This window comes from Pocillopora damicornis, chromosome 10, assembly GCF_964200805.1.
Source record: "Pocillopora damicornis chromosome 10, jaPocDami1.2, whole genome shotgun sequence".
Taxonomy (NCBI): Eukaryota; Metazoa; Cnidaria; class Anthozoa; order Scleractinia; family Pocilloporidae; genus Pocillopora; species Pocillopora damicornis.
In genome coordinates, this window is record NC_142679.1 from 335,002 (window position 1) to 358,165 (window position 23,164).

Here is a 23,164-nt window from a genome sequence, read left to right on the forward strand (position 1 = left end):
CGCGATCGTTTAGTCAACTGGCCACGATAGAGAGAGGCATAGGTGAGTGGGGGGGAGGGAGGGAGGTGAAAAGACGCTAAATATTCACTTTCCCACCCCTACCCCTCCCCTTATTTTGACCGTCCGTTTTAACACTCCTTTCGGGGTGTCTAGTTCCGCATTTAGCCTTAGATCGCTTGTGTTCTGCTAACCTTGGGGTAATCACGTCGCTACTCGATTAGTGTTGGATTTCAGAAAGCTAGACCTGTAAAATGCAGTTGGTATGACTTGATAGTGTCAAAACGATCTTTTGAGTTGAGCTGATCCCCACATAACTTGTTCTCAACTATAAATTGAGGTAAGCGTGTTTCATGTACGTTATAATCACGTCAGCGTTTCAATCACTCATATAGCGTGAGGTGTCAATTTCGTCCAAGGCGTCTTTGTTGACAACTGATGGCTGATTCTTTATACAGAAATACACTCGATTTTCGAGTTTGATGTTGAGTTTTAGCGCTATTTAAGAGGCGAACTTCATTGTTGAGGTAATTTATGACAATTCTACCGCCATATATTTCTGAATAATTATCTAATTTATGAGGATTCGACTCACTTAGATTCCATAGATTCAAGGTTTTAAAGGAGAAATGAAGTCCAAATTGCAAATTACAAATAAATTCTGGGCAATCTTTTGAGTTGAGTTGATCCCAAAATAACTTAATCTTATCTATCAATTGAGATAAGCGTGTTTCATGTACGTTACATGAACATTTCAATCGCGCATATGGCTTAAGTTGTCAATTTCGTTCAATGCGTTTTTGCTCACAACAAGTGGATGATTCTCTATATTGAAATACACTCGATTTTCGAGTTTGATGTTGAGTTTTAGCGCTGGCCATTTTCATTGTTGAGGTAATTTATGACAATTCTACCGCCAAATATTTTCTGAATAATAATTATATCTAATTTATGAGGATTCGACTCACTTAGATTCCATAGATTCAAGGTTTTAAAGGAGAAATGAAGTCCAAATTGTAAAATGCAAATAAATTCTAAGCAATCTTTTAGTTGAATTGATCCCAAAATAACTTGTTCTTATCTATCAATTGAGGTAAGCGTGTTGCATGTACGTTACATGAACATTTCAATCACGCATATGGCTTAAGTTGTCAATTTCGTTCAATGCGTTTTTGCTCACAACAAGTGGATGATTCTCTATATTGAAATACACTCGATTTTCGAGTTTGATGTTGAGTTTTAGCGCTGGCCAACTTTATTGTTGAGGTAATTTATGACAATTCTACCGCCAAATATTTTCTGAATAATAATTATATCTAATTTATGAGGATTTGACTCACTTAGATTCCATAGGTTCAAGGTTTTAAAGGAGAAATGAAGTCCAAATTGTAAAATGCAAATAAATTTTAAGCAATCTTTTGAGTTGAATCGATCCCAGAATAACTTGTTCTTATCTATCAATTGAGGTAAGCGTGTTTCATGTACGTTACATGAACATCTCAATCACGCATATGGCTTAAGTTGTCAATTTCGTTCAATGCGTTTTTGCTCACAACGAGTGGATGATTCTCTATATTGAAATACACTCGATTTTCGTGTTTGATGTTGAGTTTTAGCGCTGTTTAAGAGGCTAACTTCATTGTTGAGGTAATTTATGACAATTCTACCGCCAAATATTTCTGAATAATAATTATATCTAATTAATTAGGATTCGAACTACCAAGATTCCACAGATTCAAGGTTTTAAAGGAGAAATGAAGTCCAAATTGTAAAATGTAAATAAATTCTAAGCAATCATTTGAGTTGAGTTGATCCCAAAATAACTTGTTCTTATCTATCAATTGAGGTAAGCGTGTTTCATGTACGTTACATGAACATTTTAATCACGCATATAACTTAAGTTGTCAATTTCGTTCCATGCATTTTTTCTCACAATAGGTGGCTGATTCTCTATTTAATTTAACAAATAGATTCTAAGTTGCCGTGCGTCTGTTCAGTAATAGATCACAGATGACGTCGAAATGTGGTAAGAACAAAAAAGTGGCACACTCGGCTGCGCCTCGTGTGTCACTGATATTCTTACCACATTTTGACGTCCTCTGTGATCTATTACTGAACAGACGCACGGCAACTTAGAGTTTGATGTTGAGTTTTAGCGCTGTTTAAGGGGCAAACTTCATTGCTGAAATAATTTATGACAATTCTGCCGCCATATATTTCTGAATAAGTATATCTAATTCACGAGGATTCAACCCACCCAGATTCCATAGATTTCAAGGTTTTAAAAAGATGGAATTATTCAGTGATTGTAGAACGCTGGTTGTAGATCGAGGGAAACTAACTACATGCAGAGGTAAAGATGAGGGTATAGATTCAAACTTTGAAGGCATAAAGGCTGATTTCCCAGACTCCTCTGCACTCTAATGTACAATACCATAATCAGTAGTCTTTTGCACACATTCTGTGTTACGTGTTTTTACACAATTGCTTTTAACTGCTTTTACTTCACCAATACTATCCTTTAACTTTGATGCATTTGGAACATTCTTAGCATCTTTAACCTTAGAATTTTCTTACTTGGATTTTGAACTAGGTTCTTTACGTCTTTTTTTCCTTTTCTTTCCTTAGTATGGTATGGCACAGTCTTTTCGAGCCATAAGTTACGTTAAAAATGGTACTTGCTTTAGGAGAACCGTGTTTCTTTTCAAATAAGCATTTACCTCTTTCCTGTTAAGTGGCAATTCTTACCGGGTGGTCTCCTAGTGAGAATATATTGATTAGGGTTTGCCAGATAATACTTAGTGGCTCACGTTAGTCCAGGAACTAGGAAAGTCACTTATGAACATGTTTTGGAGGAATTACAGTATTACAGAAAAATGTGAAATGTAGGTGAACTAAGGCTATCATATAAACATACCAGTAATTGATTAGAATTGATGTGTTGAATTCAAGGTGAAAGAAGAAAGATGTGGAAAAATACCTGTCCTGAGGACAATAATGATCGCCAGCACCAACCACAAACCTTTACAAAACGAACAGCCTCAGCTGCCTTTGGTTACACTTCTCCTACATTCAATGAAGGTAAGTTGTGTAATGGTATTACAGTATCAAGTATTGTTCCTAACATAAACTTGACAACTGGACCAAATACTTTAAGGGGGTCAAGTTTGTGCCACCTTCACATTTGTGACCACAGACTTGTTGCAGCTACCAATGCTGTTATAAGCCAGAAAACCCCAGGGTCTGGTCTTTCAAAGCTGGATTATGATAACCCAGGGTTGGTGTGAAATTCGATTCAGATCTGAAACCTTGAAAGAAAATTCAGTTAAAGAATTTTTGTATACAATTTGATGATTAGATGCTCTAAAAAAGAATAGGGAAAATTATCCTTAAATGGCTTTTTAACAGAGAAATAAAGACACCTGGATTAACCTCCGGACAACTGGGCTCAGTGCGTCATTTAATTATGTACATACATGGGCAGAATTATGCTTTTAAAGGAACAAGTGAAATACAGGTTAACTAAGCTATCTTGAAAGGATACAAAAAGATTGATTATAATTGGTGTGTTGAATTTAAGGTAAAACAAGGAAAGTGTGCGACAGAAACTGGCCTGTGGACAACAGTGATGGCCAGCACCAATCCCAAACTTCCTTGACAAGAGCAGCTTCAAAGGCCTGCAGAATCACTTTCCCCATAGGTAGTCAAAGTAAGTTTTGTATAGAGAAAGATGTTTTTGTCTTGTTACGAGCCTGGGACAAAGAAAAAATCCGAGTCCCCATGAGGAATCGAACCTCAGACCTTCGGATTCCGCGCTCCGATGCTCTACTACTAAGCCACAGACTCCATGCTGAGCGAGGTCTATCACGAAGTTCATATGACACGCGTCCTGTATACTGCTAAGATCTGCAATGTCGATAGTGTAATGTTTGTAGATAGAAATAAGAGATATGGTAGGTTTTGAGCTCGGTAAAGAAATAGAGGAAGATGTCTATTACAAACTGAAGGGTTGTAACCCACACATGCTCCACTGGATAAAATGCCCCCAAAGGAGCCAACATATATGCCAACCACAACTTGGTGTTGACAGAACTAGTTCAGCCTTTGATGAAGACCAGGAGGTTCACTCAGTTACATGAGCAAAATCATTGTATAAGAGCAGCTTGTGAAATTTTGGTTAAATAAATCTATTATCAATTAAAAATTGATGTGTTGAATTCAAGGTCGAAAAAGAAAAGTGCGTGACGACACCAGTCTTGTGGAGAGCAATGATGGTGAACACCAACCAGAAAAGAAGACCAGTAAGTTATGGTATGGTATTACAATATCAAGTATTGTACCTTACATAAACTTGACAACTGGACCAAGTACTTTAAGGGGTTAAGTTTGTGCTACTTTCACATTGGTGGCCGCAGACGTGTTGCAGCTACTGATGCTGATAACAGTCAGAAAACCCCGGGGTTGGGTTTTTCAAAGCTTGATTAGGATAATCCAGGGTTGGTGTGAAATTTGACTCAGATCTGAAACCTTAAAAGAAAATTCAGTTAAACAATTTTTGTTTACAATTTGATGATAAAATGCTCTAAAAAGAATAGGAAAAATTATCCTTAAAGGGCTTTTGAACAGAGAAATAAAGACACCTGGATTAACTTTCGGACAACTGGGCCAATAGGATCATTTTATTATATACATATATGAGCAGAATTATGCTTTTAAAGGAACAAGTGAAATGCAGGTTAACTTAGCCATCTTGAAAGGATGCAAAAAGATTAATAATAATTGGTGTGTTGAATTTAAGGTATAACAAGGAAAGTGTATGACAATAACTGTCCTATGAACAGCAATGATGGCCAGCGCCAACCACAAACTTCCTCAACACGAGCAGCTTCAGAAGCCTCTAGAGTCACTTCTCCCACACGTAGTCAAAGTAAGTTTCATATGTTACAAACTAAGGGGTTGTAACCCACATATACTCAACTGGACAAAATGCCCCCAAGGGAGCCAATATTATGCCAACCAGAACTCAGTGTTAACAGAACTAGTTCAGTCTTGGATGACGGTTAGAGCCCCAAGACCAGGAAGTTTATGCAGCCACATGAGCAAAATCATTGTATTAACTAGAAGCAGCTTGTGAAATCGTTGTTGAACAAATCTATTATAAATTAAATAATTGAAGTGTTAAATTCAAGGTAGAAAAAGAAAAGTGCGTGACGATACCAGTCTTGTGGAGAGCAATGATGATAAACACCAACTAGAAACCTCCACGAAGACCAGTAAGTTGTGAAATGCTATAACAATGTAAGTATTGTACCTTAAATAAACTTGACAACTGGACCAAGTACTTTAGGGTCCAAGTTTGTGCCACTTTCACATTGGTGGTCACAGACATGTTGCGGCTACTAAAGGTGTTAACAGCTAGAAAACCACAGGGTCAGGATTTTCAAAGCTGGATTAGGATATTCCAGGGTTGGTGTGAAATTTGACTCAGATCTGAAACCTTAAAAGAAAATTCAGTTAGACAATTTTTGTTTAGAATTTGATGATAAAATGCTCCAAAACGAATAGGAAAAAATCATCCTTATAGGGCTTTTAAACGGAGAAATAAAGACTCTTGGATTAACTTTCGGACAATTGGGCCAAGAGGATCATTGAATTGGTGTGTTGAATTTAAGGTATAACAAGGAAAGTGCGTGACAATAACTGTCCTGTGAACGGTAATAATGGCCAGCACCAACCACAAACTTTCTCGACAAGAACAGCTTCAAAGGCCTCTAGAGTCAGTTCTCCCACGCGTAGTCAAAGTAAGTTTTGTATATTACAAACTAAAAGGACTGTAACACACATATACTCAACTGGAAAAAATGCCCCCAAGGGAGCCAATATTATGCCAACTACAACTTAGTGCTCACAGGACTAGTTCAGCCTTTGATGACAGTTATAGCCAGGAAGTTCATTCAGTTACATGAGCAAAATCATTGTATTAAAGCAGCTTGTGAAATTGTGGTTAAATAAATCTATTATAAATTAAATAATTGATGTGTTGAATTCAAGGTCGAAAAAGAAAAGTGCGTGACGACACCAGTCTTGTGAAGAGCAATGATGGTGAACACCAACCAGAAAAGAAGACCAGTAAGTTATGTTATGGTATTACAATATCAAGTATTGTACCTTACATAAACTTGACAACTGGACCAAGTACTTTAAGGGGTTAAGTTTGTGCTACTTTCACATTGGTGGCCGCAGACGTGTTGCAGCTACTGATGCTGATAACAGTCAGAAAACTCCAGGGTTGGGTTTTTCAAAGCTTGATTAGGATATTCCAGGGTTGGTGTGAAATTTGACTCAGATCTGAAACCTTAATAGAAAATTCAGTTAGACAATTTTTGTTTAGAATTTGATGATAAAATGCTCCAAAACGAATAGGAAAAAATCATCCTTAAAGGGCTTTTAAACGGAGAAATAAAGACTCTTGGATTAACTTTCGGACAATTGGGCCAAGAGGATCATTGAATTGGTGTGTTGAATTTAAGGTATAACAAGGAAAGTGCGTGACAATAACTGTCCTGTGAACGGTAATAATGGCCAGCACCAACCACAAACTTTCTCGACAAGAACAGCTTCAAAGGCCTCTAGAGTCAGTTCTCCCACGCGTAGTCAAAGTAAGTTTTGTATATTACAAACTAAAAGGACTGTAACACACATATACTCAACTGGAAAAAATGCCCCCAAGGGAGCCAATATTATGCCAACTACAACTTAGTGCTCACAGGACTAGTTCAGCCTTTGATGACAGTTATAGCCAGGAAGTTCATTCAGTTACATGAGCAAAATCATTGTATTAAAGCAGCTTGTGAAATTGTGGTTAAATAAATCTATTATAAATTAAATAATTGATGTGTTGAATTCAAGGTCGAAAAAGAAAAGTGCGTGACGACACCAGTCTTGTGGAGAGCAATGATGGTGAACACCAACCAGAAACGAAGACCAGTAAGTTATGTTATGGTATTACAATATCAAGTATTGTACTTTACATAAACTTGACAACTGGACCAAGTACTTTAAGGGGTTAAGTTTGTGCTACTTTCACATTGGTGGCCGCAGACGTGTTGCGGTTACTGATGCTTATAACAGTCAGAAAACTCCAGGGTTGGGTTTTTTGAAAGCTTGATTAGGATATTCCAGGGTTGGTGTGAAATTTGACTCAGATCTGAAACCTTAAAAGAATATTCAGTTAAACAATTTTTGTTTAAAATTTGATGATAAAATGCTCTAAAAAGAATAGGAAAAATTATCCTTAAAGGGCTTTTGAACAGAGAAATAAAGACACCTGGATTAACTTTCGGACAACTGGGCCAAGAGGATCATTTTATTATGTACATATATGAGCAGAATTATGCTTTTAAAGGAACAAGTGAGATGCAGGTTAACTTAGCCATCTTGAAAGGATGCAAAAAGATTGATTATAATTGGTGTGTTGGATTCAAGGTAAAACAGGGAAAGTATGTGACAGTAACTGTCTTGTGAACAGTAATGATGGCCAGCATCAACCACAAACTTCCTCAACAAGAGCAGCTTCAGAAGCCTCTAGAGTCACTTCTCCCACACGTAGTCAAAGTAAGTTTCGTATATTACAAACTAAGGGGTTGTAACCCACATATACTCAACTGGACAAAATACCCCCAAGGGAGCCAACATTATGCCAACCAACTCAGTGTTAACAGAACTAGTTCAGCCTTTGATGCCTGTTTTAGCCATAAGACCAGGAAATATATTTAGAAACATAGGCAAGACAAGTTTGTGAAATCGTGGTTAGATAAATCTATTATAAATTAAAGAATTGATGTGTTGACCTTAAGGTAGAAGAAGGAAAGTGTGTGACGACACCAGTCTTGCGGAGAGCAATCAGGAAAAAACAGCTTCAAAAGCTTCAGAAGTAACTTCTACTACACGTAGTAAAGGTTAGTTATCTATTCCAACTGATTGCAGTCTTAAGAGTTCGTTTGTGCCATTGGAGACTATCAGAAAATCGCATCTTCACACAAGTCAATAACTTAACTTTAACTTACCTTATCGAAATTGTTCATCGATGTCAACGAGAACAAGCTGAGTTAATTTATAAAGTCATGAATAATGTAACGTGGTTTTATAGAGTAACCAAACTTCCTGTTATGAAACTGGCTTCACGTGTAATAAGTTAAGGCTTAAAAACCGTTTCGAAAGGCCAGAGAACCCCGTGTTATAAGTCAGCCTCGTCTTCTTCTCGAACAGTGGTTTGTCTACGAAAACAAAACCTATATACTACAATTTGAGTTTACAAACTACCTAGCGTTAATTGGCAGGTTGTATTCTATCAAGATCTTCCTTTTCTTATTTGTGGGTTGTGCGAAACCTAAATTTTTTGGACTAGTAGAGTAATTGGAAAAAAATTTCGATTTGTCTTGAATGCGGCGCGCAAAGGATCTAGAAAATGGGCGTGGCTTAGTCCTTTGCGCGCCGCATGTGTTGTCATTAAATCAATTAGCCAATGACTTTAAATTCACGGCTCGTGCTTCACATCAGATAAAAAATCGAAATGATTTACAACAGTGCTTGGTTTTCATCAGAACTCTTAATTTTTTTATTTCGGCCAACGATACTTCGTATAAATATCGCAAAAAAATTTTAAGATAAAAATTCGAATGTTTAAATAACTCCTGAGATGTTTCCGGTCGGAAAGCTCCGAAAGATTGCAAAAAGTCAAAAAAAGGTGCCGTTACTCGTTACTGCGTTACTCATTTTAGTGACACATCCATCATACCAGAGAAGGAAACCCAGTGTTTGCTTAGGGTTAGGGTCAGTGAAGGCCACTGCGGCCTCTTATTTGTTTTTTTCTCCGCCTTCTTTCGCAACTTTCACGTTGCAGTACAGTTCATTACCACTGCTTCGAAATATAGAACTTACTGCTGATTTCAAAGGAAAGAAAGATTCTAAAAGTGCCTATGACACGAAATTTTTCTTACGTAAATATTTAGCTTATCATATATAGAAACAAATTCCGATAGAAGAAAAAATTAAAAAAGCCCAAAACACGGTTTTTTCGAGCCCTAAAATGCTCTTATTTTGTCTTAAAAGTGTCCCGTAGACTGGTAACGAATTAGCGGGGATGACGTAGAAAACTGTGAAAACTCTCAGTTGACTCTTACAAATCTTTCACATCTCTTGTAATTTTGTATCAATCAGCGTTGAAATACTCTCGAAATTATGACCGATAGCGATGTATACCTACCTTCAGCAAGCTCTACCGAGAGTTGTGATACATCGTACTCAAGTAGCAAAGATGAAATAGAAGTTGCGAGCACGGTTCAGCCCAACAAAGGAGAACCGCGTGCATCAAACGAAGATTTCGACGAAGGCTGACGAAGGCGGTTTCTCGCCTGCAGTTTTCAGGTCAAGACTAGAACAAAAAACTCCCGTTTTTGAATATTTAGTTTGTTGCGTTCGTGTTTTGTTTTCTATGGCGAAATCTTTGTTAAGAATGGGTAGTGTGTTCATTTCTGTTGCCAAACATTTCACACCAGGCGGTGTGTGCACTCCGATTGCGTTGCATTGTGGTAGCTTCGTTTTCAATATGGCGGTGAAAGCAGCAAAAATCGGCAGATTTTGACCGAAAATTCCATAAAAGTTAGGCCGTTCCTTTTTCCTTTCACCATAGGTAAATGTAATTTGATTTATTCTGAATGTATAAAAGTATTTTTTTGTACGTATTTGTCGCGTATTCTATGGTTCCCAAGGACAAACACAATCACTGTTTTTCAGTAAGTAACAAAGATTTTGATGGCCGCTTTGATTCTTCTTCATTAGCTCTGACCAAACGCTCTCCAACGGTACATGTGTTTCTCGCATTTTAAGTGATAGTGTTTGAGACCGATTATGGCCAAGAACAGGCCTATTGTTGCGTTACACAGCGTTACTATCATATACTCAATTGTGTTGTAAATCAACTTTCCTAGGTAAAAGGAAATTTACTAATGGCGAGTGTTGTATGGTAATCTGCTATCTTGATCACTGAATGAAGGACAGATGAATTAGAGCAACGATGGTTAAAAGGTGTTTATTGGCTTGTGCGACTCCTGCCATTCGCTTGCGCTTTTAAATCTTCTGACCTGAAAGCTTAGCTGTTATTAGGAAATCTAAAGACTTTTGTTTGCGATGTGATAGTAAAGGTTAATTTTAAGGTGTCATTTCTCCACCTACATGTTCTTGGTCTTCTTGAGGTTTGGCACAGCCGGATGAAATTGTGTTAGCAAAGGTGATATTTTCATTTCTGCGCGCTATTTTTTTCGTTTTCAGGTATACTGTCTCTCCCGCATAAAATAACTCCAAAGATACGTTTCTCAAAACCTTATTCTCGGTATTCTTTATTCTTTAAGCATATTTGAAATTCTGTACGTTTTTATTAAACGTTGAGCGTGACGAATTTGGTCTTAGGAGGCGTAAGGCTTTTCCTTTCACTTGTATTAGAGGGCTGCTGTCTCTTTGTAAAATAATGCGTTTGCACGTCAAGGGTCGGTTCCCAATTAAATAACTCGCGAATTTGATATTATTCACACAGCCATCGGCTGTGAGTGCAACTGCTGCTAAATGAATAGATTCTTGGGCAAGGCAGCAGTTTCGATTCTTTCTGAATCTCTTCAGTTGCCTCCTACTAACGAATTTGTCACGGAGGAATGACACTTTTTAACTTTCGAAGGAACGGCAACAGACAGTGAATCCCCATTACATTCCACGTTTATTCACGCTATCTCGCTGCCACCAGAGATGTTTACTCGACCGCGACAGGATGCAAATGACTCGCTTTTCGTTTTACGACCATGATGCAACGCAATCAGAGTGCGCACACCGCCTGCCCTTGCAGTGCTCTAGACTTTCGTTACTGAAGAGTAATTCCCTTAGCAAACCAAAAGCGAACTTTTGAAAACAGAATCAGGTGTATCACGAGGCATGATGATTTTTTGCCGAGAATTCATTGGGCAGTTTCACTTCAAGCTGCTCCTTTCCCCAGAGAGTGGAAAGGCAGAGGCTACCGTCGTCGAGTCGGTCAAACGGAAAACGAGTAAGTTCATAGTAATCTGATTCAAGTTAACCTCAAAGAGAGATTTTAATAGAGAAAAACTTCTTTAGTTTGAGTGCAGCATTGCCATATGACCCATTTCGCCCAATGGGTAGATGAACATCTCGTACACATCGACTTTCACACAGCACTTGGATTCGCTACCATCTGATTCAATAAAACTTGTGTTTCTTTATTTATCTCGTTGCAGTGCTGTTATCGCAATGACATTGCTTAGCCTTCATTGCTTAGTTTCTTAAGAGCGGAGAGAATTGATGGCTCGTGGGATGGATTTTCGGAAACCTAGGTTTGGAGAATACGCGGCCGCTTCAAGCTTGTGTTTATGCCAGCATCCGCCAGAGGTTTCGCACTGTTCACGCAACAGGATATCGGTCAGCTCGGGAAAGGGCTTGAACTTTATTACAAATGATGTAGTTCTGTTATTAAAATACGATAGAAACTAGAATTGGTTTGATTTTCATACGGTAAGAAAAGCGCAAATGCAGTCATGTGGAAAGACAAGGAATATAAGTACATCTCTAGCGCGTGAAATAATTGCATTCATCGCTTGCAAAATGCCGGCCGAAAAGAATGTTGAACAGTCGTGTTCGGTTTGGGAACAGGCCCCTTAATCGGCATTCTTTTAGGCTGAAGTCATTGGTTATCTTCCCCTGATTTGACTGGTGGTATGTGTTCGTAACAGCCGTCTTCGAAGCCGGTACGGAGCATAAGGCCGATGACATTGAAGAGTAAAATCTCCCCGATGACAAAGATCGAAACGCGTCCTTTCTGGACATACAGCTACATCCTTTGGAAAGTAGTGTATAGAAATACTCGGTTTTATGTGTGTTATTCTTGTAGCTAACACCATTTGGCGCTCCGGCCACGCAATACGTTCGTCCTTTCTTCTAGATTTCTTGTCTCTCCACTTTAGTTGCCGACGTGTCTTCACAGTTTTCTACAACACAGCTATGGACAAAAAGTGGACAAGGAGAACTCGCCAGGCGCTAAGGTCGATTATCTCTAATTTTAAATACCGCTATCAACCAGAAAATACAGAAAAAAATTTCGTGTCATAGGCACTTTAACTTATTTTCGTTCTCATTTTTCTAGTCCGTTAAATTGTTAAAATGTTTCGCTATTTTTAAAGTGTTTCAGTAACACTCAGACCCAGCCGCTAGTGCGGACACAAGATAATTGAATCAAATTAATCATCCCACCACTTTACTTGTTCCTTCGGGTCGTGATTTGCACCATATCGTTAACAATCGAAACGAACTCGAATTCCGTTTTTTTTGTTCCAACGATGCTCGGTCAAAACTCTAAATAAAAGTTAAAGATAACAATTCGAGTTTTAAAAAAAAGGCCGGGAAAGTTTCAATGACAACTATTTCTGGTTTATTTTAGTAATGTGCGCCTCCAAAGTCGACTTAATAAGCGCCGTGGAGGCATAAAACGCGTGATTGGTTTGAAAATAAATGATCCCACTGTTTATGTCAGATAAACTCCGATATTTATGTCTAATTGATCAGCTAAGGTTTATATAGGGAGAAAGCTGTGTGTTGTCTCAATGTACGGAAACCTCGATCATTTTCTTTATCGGACAGTGATAGACAAAGCCGTTACAGTGATAAGTAGCAGAGGACTGTTAAGTTATCCGCTTTTCGCTCTACCAGTACTTGATTAGTATTTTCTATGGAGCACAGACGAACCTTAAGCACAAAGGCAAAGGAATTTTGTGCGGTTGAAAGCAGCCCCTCTCTTTTGGGAGAATTTGGTGTAAATTTCAAACACGCTAATTTGTTTAGGTGCTTCAAATTGGTGTTGTTATTCAAAGACATAAACTCTTTGATGGATCGATACCACCACACTTATATTTTTGTTCTCCGAAAGATGTTGTTACTAAAATGCCCAACTGTTTTTCAACAAGTTTTGATCATTTTCCTGATATGTGAGGTTATTATAACAACACCGGTCCCTAACCTAAAAATGTGTTAAGACAATTCATGGTGCAATGCAAGCATTCTCCCAAAATGCGTTAAATATTGGAACCGACTCAAAATGAAGCGGATGCGTTTAAAATTGGAACGAAATAAAAAATGAAGCGTTTGATTTCTTTAATTCCTAAGTTTCCGATATCTTCTCTCACAGATTTCGATTCAAATTGACTTCGTTTTTTTCTTTTACAGATATTGTATTTGCCATTGACTCCTCGTCAGACGTAACCAGGGAGGAGTTTGAGACTCAGATTGAGTTTATTCAGTCACTGAAAAAACGTTTAAATGTAAATAGAAGCGCACTGATTGCATATGGAGACAGTGCAAAGACCTTCATTCAGCCCTCAGAATGTTTCTCTGACAAATGTAGGGAACTGCCAAGAACCAAGCCTTTTTCCTCCAGTAAAGGTAGAAGAATGGACAAAGCTCTTACTGAAACAAAAGAACATTTTTCGTCTCAAAATGGAGCCGGAGGTGTAAAACGTTTTGATGAAGACAGAGAAAAGGTGCTAATCATTTTGACATATGGCCAGCAAGCGGGAGAAAATGTCGAAATGGAGACGTCAGGCGTTCTTTCTTCGGCTGCTAAGTCGCTTCAAGAGGAAAACGTTAAAATAATCGTCGTTGCTGTTGGGGATGGAGTCAGCTTTCCAGAACTTATGAATCTTATTCAACGTCCCCATCACTTGTTCTGGCTTTTATCTATCAGTGACCAGAAACAAATCGCAGAGACTATTGCAAAGGAGATCGAAAAGACCTCAGGTGAGGAAACTTTTCATATCAATGAAATACAGTCAAACATGTATAAAGCGGCACCGTATTTAGCGGTCACCCTGTATTTAGCGGTCGGTTGTCAAAGTCCCGTATTTGTTTTCCCTAAATTATTGTAATTTTGATCTCTATTAAGTGTTTACCACTATTAAGCGGTCGTGGTCTGTTTGTATTGTCTTCCAATTGTATTGAAGGGTCACTTTAAGAGGAACCCTCAAACAGAACTAAAAATAATCTTTCAATTAAAATTTAGTCATGTTTCTCTTCCGAAATCAATGTTAGTAGTATTTTTGCACAGATTTTTCATTAAGAGGTTAATCATGGGATAAAATGGCACTTTTTTTTATCGTTTTTCATAACAGCCGTAATCTGTGGAACCTGTATTAAGCGTTCGACCTCCATTAAGCCTGTTATTCCCCGTGGGTGACCGCTAGATACAGGTTTCTATGACATTCCGTAAAACTTAGAGTTCATTGTCTCAAGAATACTCATATTTTTCAAAGAACTCCGAGGAAGACTTCTAATAATCCCTCAAAGAGAAAATTATTTGAAATTTTCTATAGTTTTTCTCGACCAAAACAGTTTCTTTCCTGTCACTTTGCTGTTAATACAACGATAACGACTGCGCTGATCGGGATTGGAGACCGATAAAAATTTAGTAAATATGTTTGAGAAGTAAACACAAGTTTATCTCGTAAAATAACAACGACTGAATGAACGAGTTCAGAAGTTTAAATTCATCACATTTAGTACTCGACAAGGGCGTTCTTAGGGTCGTAACTATAAATTCAAACTACTGAGATAATTGCTTATCTACCGGTCCTTGTGGGATTGATATTGAACCAGCATCGATCCAGATATTGTCCGTAAACTACCTTGTGTAACTCAGCAGAAGCACTTTTATTCCATCGTATCAAGATGGCTCCCTGTGCAGAAAATCATTGTCGAAAAAATTTTCCAAAACGGTAGAATTGACTTAGGAGATGCTTTGTCGCAACAAAATCTCCGCAAACCAATTGTTAGTTGGTCACATAATACCGATTGTAATGGGGCGAACGCTGGCGTAAATCGAATCTAACTTGAGCAACGCCGTGTCGGAGAAATGTTTTATATTAATGGAACCTCCAAGCGTCTATCAAATCTCAATTGGTTTATTAATCACTTGAAAGCTCGTAGAAACTGAAATACAATAAGTTAAAATAGGCCATTACCATATAATATACGCTAATCGAAATGTCCCAAACTGAAAAACGCGGAGCGTGTATATAGCTAAATCAAAACAACACAAATATCCTAAGCGAAACAAAACTTCTTTTGATTATGCACGTTTCGGTCTATAAATACAAAAATAAACAAGATGACATACCTCTTTCCCCGTTCTATCATTCTAATACTTCGACAATCCTTCGATCTGGCTATGCTTGCGACTAACACGTGTCTCGTGGCCGAATGAAACGTAATTCCGACACATCTAAAAATAGCAGGTAATTTGGTGTTAACAACTGAGTTGAAAACGTAAATTGGCCACCGTAAAGGGTAAAGAAACTGATGTTTCGAGAGTTAGCCCTTCGTCAGAGCGATTGGCGGAATTGTGGGATGTGTGTGGGTTTATATGCAGAAAGTGGAGCTACGCTATTGATGGGAATATGGTGGCGAGAAAACAGGAATAAATTAGTCGAGTGAAAAGCGTTCGTTGATTCCGTGGGGATTAAGGGTGCCGATTTGGAAGATAAATTTTTGCTTTAGTGTTTTGCGGCTTTCCGAACCGCCTAGATGGAAGGAAAGGCCGCAAACTGCCATATGCTGTTTTGAATGATTGGCGAGATTTAAGTGTCTAGCGACTGGTTTGGATGCGTCCTTGTCATTTCTTTCCATGTCGCGAAGGTGTTCTCGAATCGGTCACCTAGTCCTCTTCCTGTTTCGGCAATGTAGAACTTATTGCAATAAGTGCAAGTTATGCAGTAAATAACATTGGTGGAGGTACACGTAAAGTGATCAGTGATCTTAATGGATCTCTTGGGTCCCGATATTTTCTCTACGCTATGAATGAAAGGACAAGTTTTGCATCGTGAGCGAGCGCATTTGAAAGTTCCAGATTGGTCATTGGTTTGAAATGAACTCCTGACCAAAAAGTTGCCTATGTTTTTGTCACGTTTGAAAGAAATAAGTGGGGGTTGCGAAAAGGTAGTGCCAGTCTCTGAGTCGTTTTGGAGTAATTCAAAGTTTTTAAGAACGATAGATTTAACCGCGAGGTTGTGAGGGTGAAATGTAAGAGTGAATGGAATGCGGTCAGTGTTTTCCTTCTCAGCCGTTTGTAGTGCTGACATGGTTTATGTAGTGGCGACTCCGATTTTTCCGAAAAATCAGAGGCAAAGTGCCAGTTTTTCGATAATTGTGGCTATCCTATTTTCTGCTGGCTGTCGATCAATTTGTTGGGCACGATGGTGGCCCGCTTGAACGACAGAAACAGGAAAACTCACCCACAAACCACAATCCCTCCAATCGCTCTGACGAAGGACTGACGCTCGAAATGTAAGCTTTTTTACCCTTTACGGTGGCCAATTTACGTTTCAACTCAATTGTTAACACTAAATTACCTGCTATACTCTTCTAACGACGCAGAACCACAGTTTCTTTAGAAACTTACCCCATTTATACATCTAAAAATAGCCTTCGTTACACCGATTCTAGTTTTCCATCAAGTTAGTAGCATGAATCCTCTTCGTTCCTGAGTGGCTCTCGGCCCTCCCCGCGATTGACCAAGAGATGCCTGCTCAGTCACAAACAAAACTTCCTTGTGTAATTAACAATGAAACAAATTGAAACCAGACACATATTTGCGTTCACTCGGGCTTTCTGTTGGAAATAAAACTTTGTTTTTTGCGCCTGCATTAGTTTGGGTCTACTGCAAACGCTTAGTGCATATTTTGTATGCGTTTTGAGCGTATTATAGACGGTCTCTGTGCTGATTTTGCACTGAAATAACTTCTCTTCTTCCGCCATTACACAGTGCCATATGAGTTTATCAGTCAAAACATTGCGCATGCGTGCCAAGGACTTGACTGCGATCTGCAACTGAACGGAAAAAAAACGAAGTGGGAATTTCAATTCGGGCGTTTCCTTTGGAAAGCCATGCCAGAGTAACAAATAATTTTTTAATACTTGTAGTTAACTTTGTGACCTGATTATCCTTTCAAATTCCGAAGATGCGCTTGAATGGTCAACTCAAATAAAATCTTGACGAATTTTTTTTGAAAATGTCAGACTAAAAGCGCAATTCCTTATGGTTTACTTGGTTCACAACGATGGCGTGTTTTATGTGTTTGTGTAAGCAACGCCAAACATCTTTCCCTGATTTATCACGTCTCTCAGCTCATGACCTTCATATGTTGCTTAACTTACAGATATTTTCACCTACACAAAGAGGAAGGCGATGTCATTTGTTGATTATGGACCCAAATGGGGCCTTGGAGAGAAAATCAGTGAGAGCCTAGATGTTTTGGAGGGCGCCTTGAATATAGTGTGTCGAACGAAGAAACCGAAGCGAGGAGGTAATGAAAAGAACGTAATTATAGGTAACGCAAGAAGGAGAATCTATGAAGGTTTAAATGACTTTCATGAGTCAGCAATCTTACACAGTAATTTAACGGTTACTATTGCTGTTTTTGGTGTCGAAGGTGTAGGAAAAAGTGCTCTCTTTAACTTCCTTTTGACTCAAGGAGTCCCTCAGAGCGATCCTAATAACCTATTTAGCAGGCTCAGAGACGGACCTCTGCCCTCGGGTAAAGGCGCTAGACAGACACGTTTACCCGTCTATGTTACAAAAGGAAAACAAGTTCGGGTGGTCGTCCACAAAGAGGGAAAAGCTGAAGTATGGTACCCTGACAATGGACAGAGGAATACACTTTCCATCGTTCAAAGCACTGAGCAGGTAAGGGAATACATCGAGCGCAACTTTGCACGGTGGGAACAGGAGGAAGCATCTTACATAGAGTTACAAGGCCCATTCACCATCTTGCAAGATTTGGGAGAGAGAAGAACAACGTCTTCCGGCCACCTTGAATTGCTGGTTGATGTACAGCTTCTGGATCTGCCAGGGCTCCGCGGCGACGAGAAAGGAGATAAAATCCTTACCTCTGAGCTAAACAGAGCCGACATAATCTTGTTTTTTACCAGTGGCCAACAAGGACGAGGCGTTAAATCGAATGACCTCGCAGATATTTTTCGACAGCACGGACAGTTCGACGCCTCATCAAGGCCTAGCCTAGTTCATGTTGTAAAGGCTGAGGAATTTAAAGATGTCGAGAGACTGCGCGACGAGAACGAAAAAGCTCTTCTGGAAGATGCTTGGCCGGTTTTCTTTGGCGATGATGAAAGCAATAAATGCTACAGGGAAGCCAGGGAGAAACTTCCTCAGCTCGGTGGAGAAGAGCTACTGACGAAGCTTAAAGATGAGAGTAAAGTTCTTGTATTTCATCCTGAACACGAAGGTTTTTTGGAGCGCTTAAGAAAAATCATCAGCAGCCACGTTGAAAACGTAATCATCAAGAAGTCTTTCCACCCATCTCTTAAGAAAGTCCATAAACTCGCGAAGGAGCTCAATAAAGTAATTTCCCAAAGTAGAGCAAAGGCTAAGGAGCCAGAGCAGATAAAGATAGGCCATCGCCCTCCCCTAGAGGTATCATCTGACGACAAAGGGGAAGAAAGCGTTATTGATTTGTTTATTAGCTCTGAAGAGTTCACCCAGCGGGAAAACCTCGGAAGAGTCTTCAAAGGGTTTTTGTATAAATTTGAAACAATTGAATCTATTAAAAAGCGATTAGAGGTTTCCCTCAAAGATTTCAGTGAGCGCCTTATCACTTTGTTTGAGAATAATTACAATTCTAAATCAATATCGATCGCAAGTGGCCTTAAAGAGGTTGTGGACGTGTTCTGCCAAAGCAAAATTGAACTTTTTAGCGCGAATAGATTCAAACCCCTCTACTCCTCGATTGTGAAAAAAAGGACGCCAACAAACGATCAAGAGAAGAAGTGGCGGAACTCAACCGAGGAGATGAGAGAAACCACGCTCAGAGACTATTTAAAAGATCTCATCCACGAAGTCCTTGGTAGATTACTCAGAGAGCGAGGTAAAGAAGCAGATAGTTCACCTTCAAAGGTAAGTGACTCACTGATGGTTCGTGTGCAAGATCTACTTGCTATTACGTCCCTAGCAAGCAAACCTGATATTTCAAAGATTCCCTTGAAAAAAGTGATTGATTTTTCGAGGGAGGCCATTCGTAAGTATAATCCACATTTTGACTTGTCCACCCTTGACTCATATGATCATACCAAAGCTTTTCCTGAAGAAATGAAGATGCGTTCTCACGACGTGTTAAAGATCGCAACGAAATCTCCTCCCGAACAGATTGTTAAAGACATGGAACAGTTACTGTTGTCAGGAAGAGATGACCTTATTAGGGAACTAGAAAAAAAATTAAAGCTCGAGAAACGTTCTCTAGACCCTCCCAGAACAAACCTAAAAGTGGATGAAGGAAAGTGGCTGTCAGCTCTACTCACTGTGCTTAGTGACCAAGATCATTTTGATGTTTCCCTTGACGATAAGTTTAAATTAGATGAGAAAAGCGAAGCGTCACTTTTGAATTTCGCTAGAAAGCGCCTTTTTGCCTTCCAAAAGTCACATGTCAAGTGCGAAATAGAGGTAACGAACTCCATTCCTGAAAGAGAAATTCACGTAGAGAAGCATAAAGAATTTCAAAACGTCCTCGCAGCTTCAATATCCACTTCAACAAGGAAACTGATAGACGATATCTGTACGAGCTTTACAAGTTGCCAGGTCCAACTGGCACCTATATTCATTCCCACCATCCGCCCCGGGCCAGAGCGTTCAAGGACAGGAAATTATTTTCTGGAAGAGAATCCTTGGGATGCGAGCGAGGATGAAACGCCCATAGAAGAAAACTTTGAAGGCAAGCTCAAATTTAACATTTTTCTAGTAGTAGAAAAGCAACATTTGAAAAAAATTAAGTCGACCATACACAGAAAGACTCTACCATCGGATAGGGAAATAAATTTAACGTACGTTGTGTTGCCTGGAAATGGACGCGGAATTGGCGTCTCAAGGGCAGTAATCAAAAGTCTTGCTGAATGCTTCAAGTTTGATCTCTACTGGACAATCGATGATGACATAAAATTCATGTACCAGTTCAACGAGGATGACCGCAAATGGCATAAGTGTACGTTTGCCAGAGGACTACTGTTCGGTCAGCGAGTGTTCCACCACTGTCGGCAAACAACCTTTAAACAGCCTTCCCAAGATGCCATGGATGACCTCCGAGATCAAACTCAGGCGCTTTGGCCTGACCAGGCTAAAAGGTCACAAACGTTCAGAGAAGCCCGAAGATTACTCAGTGATGATGATATAAAGAAAGTAAGGGATAGCCCAGGTCTCTTACACTCTCCATTCACTACTGAGAACATATCGAAAGATTGTGAAGGAGGTAACATTGGCAGTGATGAACTCAGCGAAATTGAGAAAAAGTTTGTAGAGAGCTGCAGGAGCCTTTTATTTAGTGAAGAAGTCAACCGCATTGCTGGGGTTTCGATCGCCCACAAAGCTTCACAGAGGTTTGGTATCATAGGTGTGCACCCAAGTGCGCATTTCATGCCAAGCAAACAGCGTTACCAAGTCGTTCTTCATAACACATGTGCTTTGAAAGAAGTGAACTATGTCACCGACGACATGATTTTCCATGAAGGTGAAAATCAAGTCAAAGACCCAAACTGCCGCAACACTCCTTACTGGGGAATTAGGCATAGTGACAAGTCATTCTGTCGTGCCCTTGAAGTCAAGGGTGTCACAGGATTTCAGGTTATCTGCGTCAACCACGAACACGCAAAAGGATTAATCAACGTTTTCCAAAGGATTGGTCATTCGTATGAAGACTCGAACTCACCCTATGAAAGTGACAATCAAAATTATGCTTGAAGTACTGACTTATCATTACATGACTACGGACGTCTGAGAAACAATAACTAACTCAACTAAGTAGTTTAATATTATCTCCTTGCGGGATATTGTTCCGAATTATCTAAGGTTATTCGCCGAAGAAATTTTGCCATCCTAAACTGAGATAGCGGAGCTCTTCGAAGATCTTTTTTCTGCGTTTCGTTTTGACGCTCCATTCCCCAAATTCAACTTTTTGGCTATGCTTTGTAAAAGGCCAACTGGTTAACCTTCTGCCAAATTTGGATAATTTTTGGCCCTCTGTGTGGTATATAGTCCCTGAAAAGCTCCTGTACACTATTCTTATCCTCGAATGAAGTAAAACAGTAGAAGCTAGCTTGATTCGCGTTCGTTGAACGGATGGTAACGTCGAACTTTATGACTATTGTCGCTCATAGTGTTATAATTGCATGCATCCCTACCAGATTCAAACACAGATTGCAAAAACAATTGTAAAATAATTTCGGGGTCGATCTCGCAGAGGGCTTGACTAATGCTCGATAAATACTGAATGCTTCAAAAACATTCTTAATACTGGCACTTTCATGCGAGGGCCTGTCTCTGAGCCACTTATGAAAGGATATTCTAACCGTGGGATACCTTGAGGGGCACCAGATTTTACAGAGCAAATGATACTCACGGGTTGAAAGGAAGTTGAATGGAGTTTGGTCTCCTTGAAATAAAGAGGTCGTCAACAATGTTAATTGTTGAAAAAAAATTCTCGAAAAAGATTACAAAAACAACAGCAGTAACCTCATGTGTAATAAAGTAAAATAGACTTAAGAAGTTAATTTTGCTATATGGTAAGAACGCTGAACGTAATTTTATTTTCAGTATTTTATTTAAATCAAGAGAATATAATCTCTTTTTCAATTAAATATATTTAAGTCGATTAGCTGTCTAACTTTCAAGTTTTAATTTGAACGCAAGAAAAGAACCCCTGGTTCGGTTGTCTGTCCATGAATGTTAGTTCTCAGTTGAAAAGGTCACGTATCGTCTTATTCTTAGCAGAGAGATTCCTACTTAAGTTAGCTGCAGTTCGATTAATAATTTTAGTTTTCATTGGGTTAGAAATTCATTCCTATACTGAGATATTCTCTCACGTTTAGTGTGGGTGTGTTGTAATGTACATGTAAAGCATTTTACAACTTTGGTAATTTTCTTATATCTACTTAGTGTTAAGGTCTAGACCTAGAGTATCGTTCTGAAAGGTTATGAAAGTTTATAACAAAAAAAAGATAAAAAAAACGATTAACAATGGTAATAAGACTGAATGGAGTCCAATTTGGTCTGTAATCGTAGGAGTGATTAGCAAAATCGGACCACCGCGAAGTGGGAGTCTGATTTGATAATCACGAGTATGATTACAAGCAAAATTGAACGACTTTAGGTCCTGTTACCAATTAATCATAACCATTACAATTTCGGGAAAAAAATACATCAAGAACAAGTGTCTTGAGTGGCGACAATGTCTAAAGTTGAAAATTCCTCCACTTTGGAAATTCCCAAGTTTTTCTTAGGATAAGTGGTCGTTACTATGGTGCTTGGGATCAATTCTGTGATTGGTGGATTTAGCTGAGTGTAATTAGTATGATTGGCTTCTTCAACTGTTCGATTACAACTGTACAAAACAATTAGTACAAAATAAAGCAGTTTGTGCACCAATCACATTTGAGGAAATTGTAATGGTAACGATTATTAGGATGATGCTAATAATAGTTCGACTTATATTTTCTGAGCATGATGAAATCGCCCGTATCTGAGATATATATTGCTTAACGCGTCTCGTTGCAAACTTGCCACAAATTTACCATGGTGTCACATCAGAATCCACGTATTCAGTTATTCTGCATAGAACGAGTTTTAATTGAAAAAAAAAACAAAAAACAAAAAACAACCAAAAAAAAACATTTGCCAGTCCATGCACAAAAGCCAATATTGTTTGCCTTCGAAAAATTTTCTCAAAAAATCGCTAGTGTAGACCACTATCTATCGCCAAACCTAACAGGTTGGTGCTTTTCTGTTCATTTTCATATTACCAAAGGGAGCCTAAGTAGTACTATACGAAAGTCGAAAGTATTTTGATTCTAATTTCTGTTCTGATCAGTGAGACGTATATCTTATTTTTTTACTTTTCCTGTTTTAACTTAGTTATCTTGCTCTTTCAAATGACATCGAAAGCATATGTTTAATGATTGATGAATTTTTGCTTACTTCTGATAACTGAGACCTTAAAAGTATTAAGAGTGAATGTCTCTAAAAATCAAAGAAAAATAACAAAATCGCGGACATGGTAAAAAAATC

At 38.8% G+C, this 23,164-nt stretch overlaps 1 protein-coding gene across 2 annotated transcripts; it reads left to right on the top strand.

The window, feature by feature from the left end:
- Positions 1–117: 117 nt before the first annotated feature.
- Positions 118–22,768, top strand: LOC113666307 (uncharacterized). Of its 2 annotated transcripts, XM_089184607.1 has the most exons (14): positions 118–337; positions 2,950–3,078; positions 3,578–3,706; positions 4,221–4,298; positions 4,796–4,924; positions 5,187–5,270; positions 5,670–5,798; positions 6,049–6,126; positions 6,528–6,656; positions 6,907–6,984; positions 7,483–7,611; positions 7,854–7,955; positions 13,276–13,845; positions 17,259–22,768. In XM_089184607.1, exons 2-14 carry the CDS (start codon positions 2,964–2,966, stop codon positions 20,840–20,842), a joined length of 5,334 nt encoding a protein of 1,777 aa, XP_089040733.1. In that variant the 5' UTR covers positions 118–337; positions 2,950–2,963; the 3' UTR covers positions 20,843–22,768. The 2 variants fall into 2 exon arrangements, with proteins under 2 accessions (XP_089040733.1, XP_089040735.1); XM_089184609.1 differs by lacking the exons at positions 6,528–6,656; positions 6,907–6,984 and having other exon boundaries at positions 17,259–22,762.
- The last annotated feature ends 396 nt before the right edge of the window (positions 22,769–23,164 follow it).